Consider the following 21561-nt stretch of genomic DNA (forward strand, 5'->3'; position numbering starts at 1 on the left):
AAATATGACAACTCAACATATTTAAAATCGGTGAGCACAAGAAATCTTTTTTGGTCATCGTTTGTAAATATGACAACTCAGCATAGTTAAACTAACAAGCACACAAAATAGTTTTTTGGCAAGTTGTATGTAAATATGACAAGTTGGCATATTTTTCAAATTGACAAACACAACCTATGACATGCTTTTATATCATGTATAATGAAAACTGCTACAAGGCTTTGTACGAAACAACATTAAAAAGTGGCAATCAAGTTATTTTTATCAGACAAGTAAGTGATTAATAATATGACAAGTTGGTCAAAAAATATGGCAAGTATGAACGGAAAAAAAATAGTTGATGAAACATATTGATATGAGATCTAGTCTCGAATAACTCGTCGCGAGAAAGTCAATGGTGAAAACGGATCATCGATTGAATTAGCAGTTTTATAGATATTTTTTTTTAATTTCAAACATCAAAGTAAATCTTTAATAATATCACTACATGCATACATGATCAAAGGAGGAAGAATTAAGCACACCATGGGATTACATATCCCAAGTACATGCATGTGCATACAGCCGGTTCTCTTTGTTTCTTTTTTGCAAGCATTTGTGTACAATGGATATGGTAGCCATCGCACTGGAGTATCTGGATGCGGCGCCGCTACCTAGTCGTTCCTCTATATAAATCCATATGTAATCCCTACTAAAACATTTAAAAAAAACTTATATTTCGAAACAGGGGGAATACACGTTTTGATGCCGAATTTTTCATACACATCTGAATTTGTAGGTACATGCATGTGCATACAGCCGATCTTTTTTTTTTTGCAAGCATTTGTGTACAATGGATATGGTAGCCATCGCATTAGAGTACCTAGGTGCGGCACTGCTACCTAGTCGTTCCCCTATATAAATCCATATATAATCCCTACTAAAACCTTTAACAAGACTTATATTTCAAAACAGAGGGAGTACACGTTTTGATACCGAATTTTTCATACACATCTGAATTTGTAGCTTTATTTAGAACCGAAAGCTTAGAACAGTTGACCAAGCTTCCAACAAGTATCAAATCAAACAACGCAAAGAAGATAATGAAATAAATCTGTGGGTGGTGCATTAAACTTGTACATATGAGCACGTCAGGCGTCCCATACAATATCTCACTTCTCTGTCGACGAACTTGTCAAGTATGCAAACAAATGCGTACGTGTTTCCTCAGTAGCATTTCGGAAAGTCCTCGGGGGGTGGAGGAAGGATATCCGGGGCCGGACCATTGAGCACCTCGAACACCATCGCCAGCCCCAACGGCAGGTGCGCGTCCAAATGGCAGTGCATAAACCACATACCTACAGTCATGGCGATCAGTCGGTTAAACATATATGGTTCAAATATAGTGTACTCGTATGAAACAACCAGATTAATTTACAGATACTCACCCGGGTTGTTGGCCACGAACCGTATGACGGTCCACCCTCCGCCGGGCACGATGACGGTGTTGCGCACGCGCGGGTTCACGAGGTTGTACGTGGCGTTGGGGTCGAAGGTGCCGAGCCCCTGCGCCAGCACGAAGAAGTTGAAGCCGTGGAGGTGGATGGGGTGGTTCTCCGTGCCGAGGACGCTGCTGTACGCCCGGCTCTGCAGCACCACCTCCACCACGTCGCTGTGGTTCACCCTCTTCACCGACGTCGCCTTCCGGATCCCCGGCAGCGGCGGCGGGGAGCTCGGGAAGTCGTCGGTGTACACGCCGGGGACGCCGTCGAAGGACGCCCGCAGGAGCGACGCGTTCCTCGGGAACTGGAACGAGTTCCTGTTCATGAACGCCACCAGCGCGAACCCCCGGCACCTCGTCTGGTCCGGCGCGCACGGCGCCTGGTCCACCCCGAACTCGACCAGCATCCGGCGGTCCACCGTTTCCGGCAACGGCGGGTCGACCGGCCGGACGAGGCCCTTCAGGGACCAGTAGAACTTGCCGGCGGTGACCACGTCGGTGGGGGCGGGCATGGCCGGCATGGAGGCGGCGGTGCCGTTGGGCGCCCCCTTGTACGTGACGATGCCGGTGACGGTGCCGGTGTTGAATCGGATCGGGACGGTCTTGCTCTCGAACACGTTGCTCGCCATGTAGTACCGGCCGCCCGGCGCCGCCGAGGCGGTCATGAGCGCGTCCACCGTCTGGCCCGGCGCGATGACGATGACATCGGTGGCGTGTGGCTCGGTGTAGCTCGCGTCGATGGCGACCACGGTGAAGTTGTGGCCGGACACCTTGAAGAAGAGCTCGACATTGACTGCGGCGTTGATGATGCGGAGGAGGTACGTCTGGTTGTACTCCACCTCCACTTCGTACACACCGGCACCTAATTTATTTTGTTCAAAATACAAGGCAAATTCTTTGTCGCATTTTCCACTTGGAAGTTTTAGGCTCCTCTAAATTGTAACAGCCGGCCGTACGTACCTCGGCAGGAGGTCTGGTCTCCCGGCATGCCGTTGATGGTGAGGGCGTCCGACACGTCCGGTCCTAGGCCGGTCAGGTGCGCATCTTTCTCCACATCGTCCACGTTTCTGTTCCACCACTCGCCTGCCATAGAATGATTTGGATACAATCACATGTTTGCAGCTAAACAAATAAGTTGAGAAAGACTTGCATCATGCATGTATGTATACCTAGTATGATTGGAATTTCGTCGTATGGTGGTGTGTACGGGTAGCCGTGGGTGCCATTCCTGGGCTTTATGATGAGCGCGCCGTAGACGGTGGCGCGGAGGAGCGAGGAGTGGGCGTGCCACCACAGGGTGCCCTCCTGCCCGGTGATGTTGAACCGGTACGTGAAGTTGGCGGCGGGCTGGATGGGGCACTCGGTGATCATGTGAGCCCCGTCCGCCCACCCGCTCAGCAGCTGGAATATGCCGTGCCTGCAACGACGGACCATGGGTTTCAGCATGGCGAAAAAGTGCATGAGACCATGGGGCTAGCGTAGCTAGCGAGAGTCGTCGTTACCAGTGGAGTGACAGTGGGTACGGCGAGTCGTTCACGACGTGCACGACCACCGTGTCGCCCTCGGTGGCCTCGATGGTCGGCCCGGGCATCTGCTCGTTGGCCGTGTAGATCACGCTGTCCATGCAGAGCTTGGAGATGTTCATGCCGCCCACCTACGTGTTGCCATACATACATACGCGCGCGGTTACATGCACACGTACGTACGGTGGTTATCACAAATATGACCATGAAACATCGCCATGCATATGCGATCGAACTACACAACTAAATACAGTACGTGATTGAACTATGCCTGAAAACTGCAAATGGTTTACTAGCTAGCTAGCTACTATCAAGAAAGGGTGCAAGGAATTTACGGTGAAGTTGTGCTCCACGACTGCGGCGCTTGCCATCGCCGCGCAGAGAGCCAGCACGAGCGGAAAGAGCATGGCTGCTCGCTCCATCACCCCAACTCCTAAGCAGCAAGATCAGTTCCCAAACTACGTACAAAACTGTAAGCTTGGTCGTCCTTCTTTATATAGAGATATAGCTAGCCACTTGCTAGCTACACGTACGTACGCACTTATCGTTTGTCGAACTAATCGGTAATGGAAAAAGTCTTGCATTGCATCAGAAGATGATCCGGTGATCCCCTTCAAAATAATTAAAAAAAAATTCAGACGATGATCCAATGACCCTCTTGCCGTGAGTTCGCGTTAACGATGTAATCAGACTGCGACGACGACATATAATAACCATGGCTTGCACCTGGTCGGACGTAGCTTAATCGCCCAAGTACCCGTCATTTTGTTGATAGCGGCTGCAATTTGTGTCCTAGACTACTTCACCAGGAAATTTACGCTGAATACAAATGGCGCGTAGCACCAAGGTCAACCCTCGGTAGCGGGCTCAAAGAATGAGGGGGGAACGGATTGATACCGCGAAAGATTTCGTCTTATTGCAGGACGATTTCAAATGCTCAAAAGTAGCCGCTACGTTCCTTTGTATTCTATATGTTCATTGACTTAATCCTGACAATTTTATATTGCCTTCAAGGAAACAAGTCGTATGGTTTACCCAAACCGGGATTATCAGGTGATGCCACACCCTAGGTTCTACTCCATCCCTTCCTAAATATAAGTCTTTTAAGAGGTTTCACTAGGGGGCTACGTACGGATGTATATAGACATATTCTAAAGTATAGATTCATTCATTTTGTTCCGTATGTGGTCCTATAGTGAAATCTCTAAAAAGACTTATATTTTGGAACGGAGGGAGTATCATGCTACCATCTCATGGTAGCACCTCTAAAAGTTTTTTTTTGTGTTTTTTATGAAGGTTGACAAAATATATGTCTAAATTCCACATAACCAAATGTGAACAGTGTCTACCACTTTGTCTTTTTTTGACACAATCTGTCCTTTTTTGTTTCTATCTGTTAGATCTAACATGTATTCAAAATTTTGTTGGAGTGTAGACATCCATCCTGTCAACATTCAAAAAAATCAGAGATTTTCAAAAACTTTTAGAGGTACTACCATGATATGGTATGATATTTGCCCACAAGATATTGATGTGCAACCCTAAATTTTTTTGTGATTTATTTTCCTTTTCTTGGACGCTATTGTGTTATGGCCCCAACAGACTATGTTGGATATTGTGTCGCTACGTTTGTTGTACTGTTTGTTTATCTATAAAGAGAGACAAAAATCTATTTCATCATGTTGTATATGTAGAAAACTAGAACCAATACAAAAGTTGTGACAGCCCGAGACCGACGCCCAGAAGATTCTCCCTTCTTTTCCGCTTTCGCCGTGTGTTTAGTTTTATTCGTTGCATCGTCATGTAGTTGCATCATCGCATCATGCATGGCATCATGTCATCTGTGTTTTGCCGGTGTTGTTTGTTGCCGTGTTGTTGGGTGTTAGTGCCTTGTGGTGGCGTTGTTTTATTGGAGCGTTGAGAGAGGGTGCGCGAGAGTCACCGCTAAACCCCGTTGCACCGCCGACCTAAACCTTCTCCCCTTCTCTCCTCTCTCATTTCGTTTTGTGGTTTTGCCAAGGTCTTCGGTTAAAACCCCTATTTAAAAGGGTGCGTCTTCTTCTTTTCAGTAAAAGTCCTTTTAGTAAACGTAGGGGCAACCCTTAGGTTTTAATTTTACTCTCCGTTTGTTTTATTTTAAAACCCTCCCATTTTATTTTCTCTTTTAAAAGGCTTTTATTTATTCTTTGAATAAAGAGGTTTTAATTAATTCTTCTGAAAAAGGGGTTATTTTTATCTTCTTGCTAAAAGAGTTTTATTTAATTCTTTTAAAAGGGTTTTATTTTTATTCTTTAAAAAAAGGGGTTTCATTTTATTTCTTTTAAAAATGCCCAAACTATTTATAGTTGGGGTTTGTTTTAAAGGGGTAAACGACACTTATTTTAGTTTAATTTATTTTGTTGGGAAAAAAAAACCTTTCTTATTTACAGATTTCTGTTTTAAAGGTTAAAAAAAACATTAGGGGGAGGGAGCCAGCCCAGCCGGCCAGGCCCAGATGGCCCCCTCCAACCCTAGCGTCGGCCTCCCGTTTGGCCTCCTCGCCCCTCGTCCCCCGTGACTGCAGCTCCCTCGCCCTCCCTGTGCTCCACCTCCCGTCGCCAACCCGCGCCGCCGCCCAACGCCGCCTCTTCCCCGGCCGCGCAGCCGCCGCCATGGCCGCCCCGGCCTCCTCCTCCCGCATGCGCGCGCCGCCGCCCATCTGCAGGGGACCCGCGCCTCGATCCCGTCGCCCGTCATGGCCGCGCCGCCAGCGAGCCGCCTCTCTGCTGCCGCCGCCGGTGCCGTGCTCGCGCGCCGCCCTGTCGTGCCCGCCGCCAGGGCCTCCCCTCCGCCGCGCTGCTCGCCGTGGACGCCTCCTCCTGCTCGGACCTCGCCCCCGCGCGCCATGGTGGTCGCCCCCTCGACCCGAGCGCGCCGCCGCCGCCGTCTGCTGCGAGGAGAGCTCCTCCCATCGCCCCTGCTTCCCCAGGCCCGAGCTCATTGCCCCGTCGGCCTCGCCCCCTGGTCGTCCTCGCTCGCTTCCCGGTCGCCGCCCCGTCGTGCTCGCCGGACCGCCCGTTCCCTTGCCGACGCCGAGGTAGCACGCCGTTGTGCCGATGCTGTTAGCCGCTTATGCCGCTGCCTGGCCGAGCCGCCGTGCTCTTGCTGCTTGCTGCTTGCTGCTTGCTGTTGCAGTTTAAAGATGCCCAGGTGCTGTAGTAGTTGCTGCTGCCCATGCCGCGCTCAGGGGTGCCTGTCCCTGTCGCCTGCTCGCGTCGCCGTGTTGCTGCTGTGTGCCGTGTGCTGTGCCGGCGCCGCCGCCGCTGTGCTTGCTGCTCGCCCACCGCTGTGCTGCTGCTAGTTGGCCGCGTGCCGCTTGCTGTTTGCGTGGTTGTGCCGTTGCTGCTGCCGGTTGTTGCTGCTGACGCTCCCGTCTGTTCCCGATGCTGCTAGCTGATGCACCGTTGTTGTTGCATGTGCTGTCGCCATTGCTTTGCTGCTGCTAGTTAGCTAGCTGGAGCCGTTGTCGTTTGCTTGTTGCGCTGTAGCTGATTAGGCTAGGTTGTCAGTTGCTGTTAGTTGCTGCCGTAGCAGTTTGTTGCTAGTTAGATGGTAGCTGCTGCTGTAGTTTGCGTATTGCTATAGTAGATGCTGCTACTAGGCTAGGTTGTCGTGTTTGTTGCTTGCCGAGGTTGCGGCTAGACTAGTTGTTGCGACCGCTTGCCGATGCCGAAGTCCGCAAGGACCATCCCATCCTTCTTGGGACCGTCAAGTTTGTCGCGAGCAACGACGTCCTCGACCATCCCCGAGCATCGACGGAGACGAGTTCGACTTCCTCGACATCGCCGAAGACCCGTGAACGACTACCGTCGACGAGACCGTGTACCACTACTTCAACTACCGGCGCGTCTACGACTACTTCCACGACGACCATGACGTCCGCTTCGACCGAACCCCTCCGATTCGCACGCGTCGAAGGTATACCGTTGGGACATGTCGTGAACCGTGTGCTAGTGTTGTACGGATGTGTGTGGTGTACAAGTTGAATGCATGTATGCACCGTATGTATGCACCGTTTATTTGCCGTGCACGTCGTCTCCCTTTTCGTCGAGCCCTCGACACATGGGAACCCGAGATACGGGATCACCCCATCTTTATTTACCGTTCCCGCACGTGTTCGTATACGTTGGCACCGGTTTCTCCTTGAGTTATCGGGACCCGAATGTTGCCGTGGCATCGTTTCCGATTCGCCGCCTTGTTTTCCTCTCGCTCGCCATGGTGACACCATGCTTATTTCCTCCTTGTCGTGATGTGTTTGAACTCGCATGCATAATGCATTCATGGCATATGTTTTTGTGTTGCATGTCTCCTGTGCCGTAGCTCCGATCTATGTTTCGCGTGGTAATCGACTAGGATGATTTGTAGGATCGTCGCTTCGCCCTTGCCATGTTAACTACAACTTAATATAGCCGTGATAATTAACGGGAGTGAATTAAATAGTTAAATGTGGAGTTTCGTCGATATGCAACCCGTTGCATATCGAGCTTCATTTAATGTGTAGTGTTTGCGTGAGGCGAAATGCCATGCCATCCCTTGCATCTTTGAACTGTTCATGCATCATATTAGGGTGTGCATCATGTCTTGCATTTGCCGTGGTGAATATTTGTGTTGATGTTTGTTTCCGGTTTCCTCCGTCTCGATAGAGTTCAGCAAGCGTGTCGGAATGTGAGGTCCCGTTCGACTACGTTGGTTCGCCGACTACTCCGAGTTTTCTTTTTCCAAGCGGGATCTCAAGCAAGATGATCATTTTCCCAGATACCATTACTATCATTGCCATGCTAGTTATCGCTTCTATCGTTTATGTCTCGTTGCCTACCACATGTTTCCATATCAGCCTCTCAACAATGCCATGAATACCTTCAACCTGTTCGACCTAGCAAACCACTGTTTGGCTATGTTACTGCTTGCTTTACCCTGTCGTTAGCGTTGCTAGTTGCAGGTGCAGATGCTCATCACATGGGTTCCTTGTCATATCACCCTATTAAATGCTATTTAATTTAATGCACCTATATACTTGGTAAAAGGTGGAAGGCTTGGCCTTTCTAGCCTGGTGTTTTGTTCCACCTTTGCCCCCTTAGTTTCGGCTACCGGTGTTATGTTCCATAAACGAGCGCTCCTAACACGATCGGAGTTGTTATGGGGACCCCCTTGATAATTCGTTTTAGATTAAAGCTGGTCTGGCAGGGCTCAACTTTGGTACTACATTTGCCTAATAACTAATGAACTGCATAGGGAGTAATTAACCAGAGGATAATTTAATCAACCCCGGGGCCAGTGCTCCTCATGAGTGTTGGTACAAATTGGCAGACTACGGGGCCACCGCGGGGCAACCCGAGGTTTGGTATCTCCTAGTGTGACCCATCCGTCGTGTCCTGAGAACGAGGTACGCGACTCGTATCGGGATCGTCGACACATCGGGCGGCCTTGCTGGATTAGTTTTACCTTTGATGAGATATCTTGTGCATCGGGATTCCGGTGATGCTTTGGGTAATCTCAGAGTTGAGGTTTTCCACTAGGGAATCCGACGAGATCGCGAGCTTCGTGATTGAGGATTTCTATGCGGCTTGTGGTAATTTGTGATTGACTAGTTGGAGCACCCCTGCAGGGTTAAATCTTTTCGGAAAGCCGTGCCCGCGGTTATGTGGCAACGTGGTTACTTTGTTTAACACTGGTTATAGATAACTTGAAGTTAACTTAATTGAAACATGCCAACTGCGTGCGTAACCGTGACTGTCTCTTTCGTGAGTTCTTTCTCCGATCGAGGACACGGTGGGGTTATGTCTGGCGTAGGTAGGTGTTCAGGATCATTCATTTGATCATCAGTAGCTCACGTCCATTACGAGTAGGTCTTCCCCCTCTTATTACTGGTATTCGTAAGTTAGCGACCATATATATGCCTAGCCGCCGCTGCAACCTCATCACTTAACCATACCTCACCCATTAAGCTTTGCTAGTCTTGATACCTTTGGAAATTAGATTGCTGAGTCCCCTGTGGCTCACAGATTACTACAACACCAGTTGCAGGTACAGGTAAAGGTTACTTGACGCGAGCGCGTTGATTGTTCATTTGGAGCTTCTTCTTCTTCTTCTTCCTCATCGATCTAGGATGGGTTCCAGGCCGGCAGCCTGGGATAGCAAGGATGGACGTCGTTCTTCTTTTGTCGTTTGTTTTCGTTCGTAGTCGGACCCTGCTCTTACTCTTGATGATTATGTAATGTACTGAAGTGTCTCTGATGTAGCTTGTGGCGAATGTAAGCCAACTCTTTACATATCTCTTCTTTTCAGTACATGTACTTGTAACGATATCCATTCTTGCGACACGACGAGATGCGCTTCTATTTCTGACGAGGCCCTCGTGCCAAATTGAGGATAGGGTCGCATCTTGGGCGTGACAAAAGTGCACCTTACTCTGCTTCTTGAATGTACTTTTACTTATCGTGTAAGACAAGACGAAATGTATGCTAGTGGGACTAGTGCTATTAATAGAACACGATTTCAGATTGTATCTTTTATTTATAAAAGAAGTTAAAACACTCAAACTGTGTTAATGAACTAGGGAACTGGAAGACCATGTACGCAGGCAGGCCTAAGGCTAGCCAAAACTATAAATAAAACAACATAACGTGTAACTATGTTTGTTCAAAGCTATGACATTAGTTAAAGATCATGTCAATGCTCAGCAACTTGGATTGTGACATGGAAGAAATATAAGCTCTTTAATTAAAATCGTATATTTGCATGACCGCGGTAACTTGGGGCCGAAATTAGCTCCACAAAGTTGAATTTGTCAGTACTGAGAAGTTCTCCTCGTGGCCACTTGTTACTGAGAAACTTGTCGAAAAGAACACATAAGGTTTATTTTAGTCCTTGCTATACGTTTCTGCAATAAGAAAAGTCAAAAGAAACCTGGTGTATATCATCTTTAGTTAAGAGAAATCAAAAGAAACCTGGTGCATATCATCTTTAGTTTATGTATCATATTTAGTTCCAACAAAGCATATATTGTGGTTGTGCTTAGGGAGAACAAAGTACGATGTAGTTCTGATTATGTTTGGTTTACAATCAATAAGAGCAAATCCAACGGGACGATTTATTTCGTTCGCTTGCGTCCGTTTGGTTTGGCGCGAACACAAAAATCGGCCCAACGCGCCAACCCAAACGGACACGCGTCCGTTTTTCGTCCGCGGGCGACCCATTCCCGACCCATTTTTAAGGCAGATTTGCGTCCGCACGGACACGAGACGGACGCGTGCGCACTCGCCTTCTCCTCACCTCGGGCCCGCTGGTCGGTGGCACATTGGCCTCCCCCATCCTACAGCAACCCTCGCCCCCTTAATCGCCGACGCCGTCACCCATTTTTTCGGTGACTCTGCCAGCTGCCGGCGCCAAAACATCTGCTCAGCAACGCCGCCACCTCCCACGTCGCCCGCCAGTGTCGTCTTGGCATCGGGGAACCGACTGCTTCCCACCCCCCCCCCCCGACACAGCCGCAACTGCGACGAAGAAGCCGCCTCGCCGCCCCGGCCAGATCCTCACCGACACGCTCATCGGACGCCAGCAGGGCAGCTAGCTGGTACGTGCGCGCCATGACTCCCTTCGTCGATCGTCTCCTTCATCTACGCTCGCAAGTTGTTCGACAGTTTGTCAAGGTACAAAATGGACTCCGCCGACGAGTTCTTTTTTCACAATTTCCTTTGCGACTCCGACGATTCGTCGTCCGATGACGATGAGGAGATATTGGCTGCCGTGTTGGTCCATCACCACCTCAATAGCCAGCGGTCTTATTCCGTGGCTCCATTCCGGGCCACCTTTCGGCATTGAATCGCAACCGAGAGAGCGGGCATATCCTTCTTTGGAAGGACTACTTTGATACAACAAATCCGTTGTTCAAACATCAGAAATTGCGCCGTTGTTTCGGTATGAGTAGGCATCTTTTCAACCGTATTAGAGAGAGGGTGGTCGGCTACGATGACTATTTCGAGTGCAAAGAGGATGCCCTTGGAAAGATTGGTTTCTCTTCTTATCAGAAATGCACTGACGTCATCTGAATGCTTGCATACGGAGTGCCCGGTGATCTCATTGATGAGTACGTCCGTATGAGCGAGTCTACATGCCTAGAGTCCATGTATAAGTTCTGCAAGGCTGCTGTGTTTGTCCTTGAGTACTTGAGAGACATGACTCCTGAGGATACAACCCGTTTGTTGGCGATGAATGCCAACAAGGGCTTCCCAAGGATGCTTGGCAGCATAGATTGCATGCACTGGGAGTGGAAGAACTGTCCTTCTGCTTGGCAAGCGCAGTATAAGGGCCATGTCAGGGCTTGCACTGTTCATACTAGAGGCCATGGCGTCTCAAGATCTCTGGATCTGGCACTCTTTCTTTGGCATGGACAGATCACACAATGATATCAACGTGTTTCAGCGTTCGGTGGTGTTTGCTACGCTTGCCGAAGGCAACAACCCATCGGTGAACTTTACTATCAACGGTCACAACTACGACAAATGGTACTACCTGGGTGACGGTATCTATCCTCAGTGGACCACTATTTTCAAGACAATCCCCAACCCTGTCGGAGGGAAGAGGAAAAGATTTGCCCAATAGCAAGAGAGTGCTAGGAAGGATGTCGAGCGTGTCTTTGATGTTTTGCAATCTCGATGGGGCATCGTTCGGTATGCTGCTAATACTTGGAGCACACAGAAACTGTGGGAGGTGATGGCTGATTGTGTGATCATGCACAATATGATCGTAAAAGATGAGAGTCCGGAAAGTCTGTACGATCAAGGGTTTCAGTTTCAGGGTGAGAATGTTGTGCGTGAGCATGGAGGAGCGGCAACGTTTGGACAGTTCATCCAATTTCATCATGACATGTGTGATTGAAAAACTCACGTGCAATTGCAAAATGATTTGGTTGAGCATATGTGGGTTCATGTTGGCAATCAATAGATGTATCTTCTTTATTCGGCTTGCAAAACTATTTGAGACATTTTTACTTTTATTCGGCTTGTAAAACTATGCTAATTTATTTGGTTGAAACTATGTTATTTGACTATATGTTTGAATACAAAAGTAATGCAAAAATGGGCTATTTGTTGAAATAGGGCGGCCAGCCGGTCACGCCGGCACATATGGGTCGACGCGTTGGGCACAGTGCTGATCCAAATCTAAAAAAGGATGGTCGTCGGGCGGACGGCCGATCCAAATGGACAAAAAGGACAAAATCGCCGTCCGTTTGGATCGGCTCATTGAAGTTGCTCTAATGTTTTATTATTATGGAATGCCCATTTTTCAGGGTAGAATACCCTACTTTTTTGTGAATGGGTGGGTAATGTTCTTTTTGAGAAAAGAGAATGTACATGCAAGGTGGGTGCTCGAGTTTCAAGTGCATGTACTAGTTCATCAAGATTTTAAAATAGTTAATAGGTTGTATCGTGGTAGAACATATTTGTCTTCAAAGAATCATGCAGAAATATGGTCAAATACGCCATGTAAAAGAACAAGTGTTTTTATAGAATGAATGGTTGCTTAGTTATAATCCAAATATTCTCATACGGTTAAATCAACGACGAAATGATGCCAACAAAGTGACAACTGGCTGGATGACCAGGTCTTGAAAATTGAAATGCCTCAAAGGATGATATCACGGGTACATATAAACTACTCCATCCGTTTCTAAATATAAGTTTTTTAAGAGATTTCACTAGGAGTCTACATACGAAGAAAAATGAGTGAATCTACACCTTAAACTATGTCTATATACATCCGTATGTAGTTCACTAGTGAAACCTCTAAAAAAACTTATATTTAGGAACGGAGGGAGTAATATACACCACAAGATATTAAAGTTATAGAAGTGTTTATCGCCTAGTCAACCTCTGTACTATAATGTCGTAGAATAAATGGTGTTATAGTTGTTTATTATAAACATATTATTTTAAGTTTCACTGGATTGCCCGCAAGAAAACAAATGGAACATTCCAAGAAGGTAAGGCCCTTGGTACTTTTTCATACACAAATATGGGAGGAATGGAGGTTGCAACTACAGAGTCAAACCTGAACATTGTGGCCGAGCATAGAGAGGTTGCCATCCGAGCAAACCTTGGCTCACAAGTTTCTACTTTCTCGAGACATTTCAAAACTATAATTTATCGACGGACAAGTGCATACGGTTTTCACACCTTCGTGGTGATTTGTCTGCTTCCGTCCAAAAATACAAAGCAATTGTGTTATGACCGGTACAACGTACCAACAGAGGAGGCCCAATGGGCAGGGTTAGTTACGGGACTAGCCCAGTTATCTTAGCTATCTTTGAGTCCAAGTTATAAGTTATATTAAAGTTCAAGTTATCTAGGGTTTAGTGAAGGCTGTCCTTCTATATAAACAAATGTATCCCTTCGATATTAATCAGACAATAAACAATATTCTGTTGTCGTCTCCCTCAGGAGACGGGAGCCCCAAACCCTAGCCGCCTCTCTCTCTCTCACGCCGCGTCGGCGCCCAACCGCCGGCGCCGGCGCCCCCAGCCTCGCCGCCCGCACTTTCACCCCTACAACCTACGCCCGAGACCTGGTAGAACCCTAGCCTCTACCAAATTGATTCCACAATTTCATCATAATGGATCAAGATCTATGCAAAAAAAAGGTAACTAAAAGGTTGACCTAAGCTTAGAAGTAAAAACATAGAATTCGGTAAACTATGGTATCCTTTTAACTTTCCCCTTTATATGTTTTTTTCTATTTCCTTTTCAACATAATTAATTCATCCTTTTTATTTTTCAAAGTATAGTTTGTATTTGGACTTGAATATAGCGGATGATAACTAATTTCATGTTGAGACTACCAAACTTATATAAATATTTATGACCATTCGAATCATATTTTAGGAGGGTGCACCAGGAGCATCAAATTGTAGGAAGCACACTTCCTCTTCAGTTTTCGTACTGCATCTTATATATATGTTATTGTACCACAATGCTAGTATGGTATTGGTATGAAAAAGGCAAATGGAGCCCGTCCACCAGGGAGGACTTAAAAAAACATATTTCCACATCACGAAAATATTCAAGATTTTTTGTACATACACAAGTACATATATAACATGTTGAGTAAAAAATTCATGACAATATACTTTCATATGTGGTGTATACAAAACAAAGACATAAATGAAATTGGCCCTATTTTGTTGTTGTTGGGCCGGGAATATGTTTTTTTGTGTGCAGCTTGGGAACAATGATATTTTTAAACGAAATTGTACAGATCCACTCCAAGTGTGTATAAGTTTTCACAGATTGTTTTCTGGATTTTTTTTTGAAACGTAGAAATATCATTTTTGAATCTTTTCAAATAAAGTCCTCCAATGTCCCCGTCCTCCAAAACTTCTCTCTCTCTCTAGAAATGCTAATTGTATTCGCTTTTTATCCTTATGATTTTCCCATATATTAAGGTAATAGATTCATCGTGTCCAAATTAACATAATTCCTGTGAACTCTTAATATTAGATGAGATCTCATGAAAAAATCCTAAAGTTTGAAGAGCATAGAGGATAGGGCATCACATCGTGTCCAAATTTTATTTCTTTGAAAAGGAGGATTACCCCTGAACATTGATTCATTGAATACTCCGTTATGTACTGTCATGGTATTCTGTCGACATCATATTGGTAATTTATATTCACAAGACGTCAAAGACCAAAAAGCAGTTAGCCTAGGAAACCCGCGTGGATGGTTACTGCAACGCGTTACTACCGTCTTACCGACGATGGCACTTTGCAGAAAGAAACACGAGGCAAGTCGGCAGCAAAGTCGTAATCAAGACGACTTTGAGGAACTCTCATGCCCTCCAGCTAAGCCAAGCAGCCAATCTGCCGATGCATGTGTCTAGCTAGCTAGATACTGTCCGAATCAACGTATTGAAATTCAAGGACGCCAACGTCATGCACCCCAATCAGTACAATATGCAATCTTGTGGTATCTACATACACCGTCAGAAGGATACGAACCTCTCAAGTTTGATCTTGGGTATATATATATATATATATATATATATATATATATAAGAACGTCATGCATGCATGCACTCCGACCAGTACAGTATGCAAATGCAATCATCATGCGTATAGTATATATATACACCTTCAGTAGGAAACGAACCTCTGAAATCGAATCATTTGGTATTTACACCAAAGAAAGAGAACGTTGTTACACCAAACCCAATCCATGTACACGTTCACCATAAACACACGCGGCAAATCAACGAACGGTCCTGCACACGTATACGCTTCGTCGTTTTTTTTACACACACAAAGAACAATTAATTCTGTAAATTTGCAGGCAAGACCATGATGAAGTCGCGCTGGAAACTTGCGTGCTCTAGCACACGGGCAGATCCGCCGGCGGCGGAGGCAGCATGGAGTCGGCCGTCGTCCCGTTCTCCACCGCGAACACCATCCCGAGCCCCATCGGGACGTGCGCGTCCAGGTGGCAGTGAAAAAACCACATGCCTACACAGGCCCAAACACCAAATCATTAGCACCAGCTAGCAAAATCAATCAAGGCCCGTGGGCCGAAATATAGAGGGTTGGTACTACCTGGGTTGTTGGCGACGAATCGGATGACGGCCCAGCCCCCGGTGGGCACGGCGATGGTGTTGCGGGCCACGGGGTCGACGAGGTTGTAGGCGCTGGTGTTGCCCGGGGTGAAGGTGCCGAGCCCCTGCGCCAGCACGAAGAAGTTGAAGCCGTGGAGGTGGATGGGGTGGTTCTCCGACGGGAAGGCGGTCGGGTTCTGGAGCACGACCTCCACCGTCGAGTTGTAGGGCAGGCTCCTCACTTTGGTCCCCTCCACCATGGCCGTGCCGTTGGGCGGCACGCCGTCCGGGAAGTCGGCCGTGTACACGCCGGGCGCGCCGCTGAACTGCGCCTCCAGGAGCGACATCTGGGTGGGCAGGCGGAACGAGACCCCGTTCATGGCCGCCGCGAAGGCGTTCACGGAGCAGTTGGTCTGGGCCGCGTCACACGGCAGCTGGCCGAGCCCCAGCTGGACGGTCATGTTCACGTCCACCGGCGACGGCACGGCCGCGGGCACGCCCCGCAGCCCGGAGTAGAAGTCGCTGGCCGTCGTCGAGTCCGAGTTGTTGGGCATGGCGGGCATGGCGGGCGTCGCCGTGGCCGACGTGCCGTTGTAGAGCAGGATGCCCGTGGCGGTGGCGCCGCCGTCGGAGGTGTCCTCGGTGGCCGCGGGCGACAGCGTGTGGTGCGGCTCCACCGCCATGTAGTAGCTCCCCGGCGTGGCGCCCGTGTAGACGAGCGCGTCCACGGTGTTCCCCGGCGCCAGCACCAGCGTGTCCGTGGTGTAGTTGGCGGTGTAGCACGCGTCCACGGCCACCACCGTGAAGTTGTGCCCGGCCACCTTGAAGAAGAGGTGCGTGTTGAGCGCGGCGTTGATCACCCGGAGCAGCACCGTCGTGTTCGGCTGCACCACCGCCGTGAACGTCTCGTCTACGTACAGGGAGCACGAACCAATTAAACCATGCCACACGTCAGCGTCAGCTAGCCGTAAATTACTACAGAGACAGAGTTCACCGCCGGCCGTATGACGACGCACGCAGTACATACTTGCGCACTGGTAGAGCTGGCCGGTGAGGCCGTTAACGGTGAAGGCGTCGGAGCGGGAAGGCAGCTGGCCGGCCATGAGCGCGTCCTTCTCGACGTCGACGACATTCTGGCTCCACCACTCGCCTGTCCAGAACCTCATCCACAACCAGGATATGCCAAATTAAAACCTCCACATCCATCCATCAACAGCATCCATCAATATAGTACGGAGTATGGAACAATGGACAGGAATATATAGGAGATCTCATCGACGGTGTGTTGATTACAGTACCAAGTACGACGGGGAGCTCTTGGTCCGGCGCCGGGAAGGGGTAGGCGGTGCCGTTCCGGGGGCGGATGATGAGGGGCCCGTACACGGTGGCGCGGAGGAAGGAGGAGTGCGCGTGCCACCACAGCGTGCCCTCGTGCCCCGTCACGTTGAACCGGTACGTGTAGGAGCTGTTGGGCTGGATCGGGCACTGCGTCACCATGCTCGGCCCGTCCGCCCATGGCGTCAGCTTCTGCAGCACGCCATGCCTGCCGCCAAAACCATCAGATAAATAAATTACATCATAACACATGGCGGCAGAGCCAAGTGCCGACCACCCCAGACGGCTGGCTCACCGTCGTCTTTGCCAGAGGAAAAAACACAGCGCCAAAGACAGAAACAAATACCACTAGTACTATGTTTGAATGAGTGGCCGGTAATTTTAGCTGTTTTTTGTGTGATCCCGTTGGCTATTTTTTGTTGTAAACTTGTACTACTAATAACGACATTCGCAAGGAAAAAACAACTTGTACTGATAACGAGACTTGGTCGTCTGAACACTGCAGTGTGCACACTTGGAGGGTGTTAAGATGAGGTCACCTACAGTTAACGGCGGTGCCTCGGGAAGGTAGGGCGTCATTTTCAGAGCTCTCCCTTTCGGCGGCTTAGCGATATGGGGTAGACGGCCACACGGGCGCTAAGATAGTGTCAGACAAACTAATCCGAGAAACTAAACTGCCTGTCAGGCTGACACCTCAACAGTCCTGAGAACTAGCTAGATGACAGCATGTCTCAAAACAAAAGGCTAGATGACACTCAGCAGGCGCCCCACGCCACCGTTGGAACGGTTGCAAACGGCTCCATGTTTCTCAGAAAGAAGAACGGAGCTTCAGAGACTGCAAGTGTAAGGATTATTACCAGTGGATGGTTAAGTTGTACGGCGACGCGTTGATGACATCGACGACCACCTCGTCGCCCTCGAACACGTCTATCGTCGGGCCTGGCAGCTGGCCGTTCACCGCGATGATGTCAGTGCTGTTGCACAGCTGATTGATTCTCATGCTCTGTACCTGGTAACGGCATTTCAGAGGAACAAAGTCGTCAGACAAGGGCTTGTACGACTGTATGCACGGTTGCGAAGTACGTACTAGAGGATTTTTGTGGCATATACAAGAAAGATAGGTATATATACAACTCTCCTACAGAACTATCAACTTCATCTACATTTTCAGGTCTGTCATCTGTGCATTCTCTGTTTTCTGAGCATAGAAAGTTTACTCTGAATTCTTGATAGCCACCGTAAACCAACTACGTACTTCGCCGCTGGCCGCCGTATGAGAGCATATACATATGGACATGGCGAAGTATATCTTATTGGTAAAAGCTGCTCTCTATACATATGCATGAACTTCAGATGAACTGGCATGATTAAAGCTAGCTCGCATGGATGGAGAGAAGGTAGAGAGAGGTACCGTGAACGTGTAGTTGGCGGTCGCCGCGTCTGCCACCGAGCTGGCAAGAAGAAGAAGCCCGAGCGCCGACCACAAAAGCTGCGCCATGGAAGAAGAAGACCGAGGTTGAAGACGATTCACCAGCGGTGGTGTCAGAGAGAGGGAAAAGCAAATCTTTCTTGGCGATCTTGAGCCAGGCAACTTGTATCGCTCAAGTCTTCCAAGAAACACGATAGGTATATATACTACAGGGATGCTTTTGGCGCTCCTCCAGAGGAATCACTTGCGTAGCTCAGTCCGAGTGGCATATTTGCTCCCTCTTTTCCCATTTAAATTTGCGCGATCGCGACGTAAAGCTTGTAGCGATGTCGCGTGCTCACACGCTCGTAATCTAGGCGTTGATGACCCGGATCGTTTTATGCGGCCCGGTGGGTCTGATGGAGAGGATTTTATGCCACTCGGCCTGTCGACCACCCTCTGACTAATAAATCTCCTTCTTGGATAGCTTTGATTGCAGTACCAAAACCGTCGAATCATCTTTTCTGGCTGGCATGTGTCGACACGTCGGCGAAGAATGCCGTTTTCATCGGATGCAATCAGGAGTTTTACTTTTCGGCACCGGATGCATAGTTTTCTGATGAACCATCATGTTAACCTAGGTCAGAGTTCGGACCAGGTGTGCAATAAGCAAAACATATATGGCTGAATAATTGGATGGGGAAAACTTCTGCGTTCCAAAGTGGACTAATCACATGTCTCAAAGTGTCCCTGCTGACCCTTCTTTTGTGTCAACAAAAGCATCTCTCAAAGCTGAGGTGTAGTAGCGTACAAGCACGAGTATCCCATCCGCACCTGAACCAGTAGCCTGGCCAGTGATAAGGGGTTTGAAGTTGTTGTCATCTGCACAATAATTCGGTCCGACGCTCAATTATTTATGCGAGAAGGCGGTTTGGTCCCCAAATAGCTTAATCCAGAGAGCACTTGCATGCATTGACACACACTCCGCCGGATGCGCTTAACACGTCAACAACGGACAAAAATGGAGGATTATGCCCACAAGTTATACCTTTCTGAGCCAGCAAAACCTCCTGTTGTGCTGCAGCGACCGCCCAAACTGGATGCACGCACGCACGCATAACCGAACAGCGGTCATCCAACCGTGCAGATAAGCAAGCGGCACATCCAGCATAAGATGACACCGGAGGGGAAAAGGACCTGAAGATCATCATGTGGCGCGTTTTCGAGGGCGAACCATCATGTGGCGCAAGCCTATCTTGACGGGATAACGCGCTGATGTACATGCATAGGGGCAAGAATTCATGGAGAAAGTATAGATGGTGTTTATCTTGGTGTGGAGGCCTAGCTATAGCTAGTTTTTCTTTGGTTTTGCATGTACGACGGGCCGGTGAGGGAGCGTTCGGAGGTCCCAGCAGGCAGCAGCCGAAGAAGCGTTTTGATTCTGGAGGCGTGGACGCGACGGGGACTGCTCACCTAACGGGAAGGCTATCCATCCGCAGTGTCAGCGAGGTCGGCGTTGCCTGGACCAGCGGGAAGGAAGATCGTCTGATGTTGGTTTACGGACCACAGGGGCAGCAATGTTTGTGGGCGATCGATTGCTTCTGGCAAAGTCCCAAAACATGTGACACAATAGTCTGCGGATAGAGTATGGTTATACTCTAATTCGATTCCATCATCCCCTACTTGAACTGCCCGAGAATGTGCATTCGATTGTGTTTTAGTTAGGTTTTTTTTTTTGGCTTTTTTTCGTGGGAAGATGCATGGCGTGTTAGGTAACGCAGTTAGCGGAGCTGTGTAGAAATAGGAGTACTAAAATCCAAGAGTACCTCCCTTCAAAAAATAAAATAAAATCCAAGAGTAGCTGCAATCTGTCTTTTAACAGGGATATCAATGATTCTATGTTGGATTTAGTGTATTTACATTATTATTTTCACGAGTAGTGTTTTTATATTATTATTAGGAAGCCGCCATATTGATAGGTGCATAGTCATTTTGTCCTATTTTTACTGATAATGACTATGGATAATCCTCTTCATGTCAGCATTGAGGGGGTGATTTGAGACCCTATTTGGGCAACAAGCACAAGAACTCCAGAGGCATTTGGTTTACTTTGGACTTTTTATATAGTGCACTTTCGATGTTTGAGCCTCCCAATCAACAACGAGCAAGGAGAGACAAGACTTCAAATCCATTCGAAAAGAAGGAAGGAAATGCTAACATACCGAAAGAAAAGGCAAGAAAGGTCAAACAAATAAGCTTGTTATCAAACAAAGCGAGTTCGACCTCAAAGTTCTGAGGTTCACATATACCTACCTGTCTCTTTGGAGATAGTATCCCACTATCATTTGTGATATTGTTCATCCTTAGCTTTTGCTACCATATTGTCATCCAGATTGGTGAAACATCAATGCATGTGAGCCTCTAGTTTTACCCACATATTAATTTGCAGTGTCGCACTTTTGGTATTAAGTCAAAGAAGATCTGGGCGGTTTCACCCATATGTATTTCACCAATTTATGGGTTTTACACGTTACAATGTTGTGTCTCATGTGTTGATGTTATTGTTGTAGTAATCATACTATATTTTTTTTTGTCCCCACTTTGTACCATATTGTTATTGCAATACACACCCCATATGTTGATGCATAGCTTCCTTTAGTGGCGATGAATGATACTGGTTATTGTTTTGTTTTGGTCATCATTCTCCTTTGCATGGCCACATCGAAAGTGCTTCTCGACGTTTACCTTGTACTCTTAGCAAGCATGGAGGTGTCCTCGGAGGCCGGGGTGGAGGGGGTGGGCTCTCCTTTTTGCCTTCGCTATTTTCCCTTGCAACGCCTTCTGGATTTAGCTAAGAGCAAGGCCGTCTTCATCGATTTCATGGGTAGGGTGCCCAATTTCATTGATGAGATAATCCAAATCCAGAGGACGTTCTTCACCATCCGGTTTCTCGGATTACCCATGTCATTCAAGTGCCTTAAAATAATTCTCTTTCCAACACCTTGAAAATAAGGTCGCGGGGAAGTTGTGACATTGGATAGCAAAACACGTCACACATGGTGGGTTGTGTGACTTTAGATAAGGTGGTCCTCACTTCCATTACAATCTACTATATTACCCATCTTGACATACTCCTAGGTCATGCAATTCATTCAAGATTAGAAGGGTGTTCCTATGGGTGAACACTTATAAGGT

General features: G+C 48.0%; 2 protein-coding genes across 2 annotated transcripts; both read right to left on the reverse strand.

Annotated features, from left to right (window-relative positions):
• Window positions 1-746: 746 nt before the first annotated feature.
• LOC123444883 (laccase-8-like) lies at window positions 747-3477 on the reverse strand. Its single transcript, XM_045121762.1, has 6 exons — window positions 3339-3477; window positions 2983-3134; window positions 2650-2897; window positions 2441-2563; window positions 1428-2342; window positions 747-1337 (listed from the first exon to the last, which is right to left on the reverse strand). The coding sequence occupies exons 1-6, from the start codon at window positions 3423-3425 to the stop codon at window positions 1207-1209; spliced, it is 1656 nt and encodes a 551-aa protein (XP_044977697.1). The 5' UTR covers window positions 3426-3477; the 3' UTR covers window positions 747-1206.
• An 11713-nt stretch (window positions 3478-15190) lies between these two features.
• On the reverse strand, window positions 15191-18761 carry LOC123444886 (laccase-7-like). Its single transcript, XM_045121764.1, has 6 exons — window positions 18370-18761; window positions 17816-17967; window positions 16922-17166; window positions 16651-16773; window positions 15625-16533; window positions 15191-15537 (listed from the first exon to the last, which is right to left on the reverse strand). Exons 1-6 carry the CDS (start codon window positions 18454-18456, stop codon window positions 15407-15409), a joined length of 1647 nt encoding a protein of 548 aa, XP_044977699.1. The 5' UTR covers window positions 18457-18761; the 3' UTR covers window positions 15191-15406.
• Between the last annotated feature and the right edge of the window lie 2800 nt (window positions 18762-21561).

Source organism: Hordeum vulgare, chromosome 3H, assembly GCF_904849725.1.
Source record: "Hordeum vulgare subsp. vulgare chromosome 3H, MorexV3_pseudomolecules_assembly, whole genome shotgun sequence".
Taxonomy (NCBI): Eukaryota; Viridiplantae; Streptophyta; class Magnoliopsida; order Poales; family Poaceae; genus Hordeum; species Hordeum vulgare.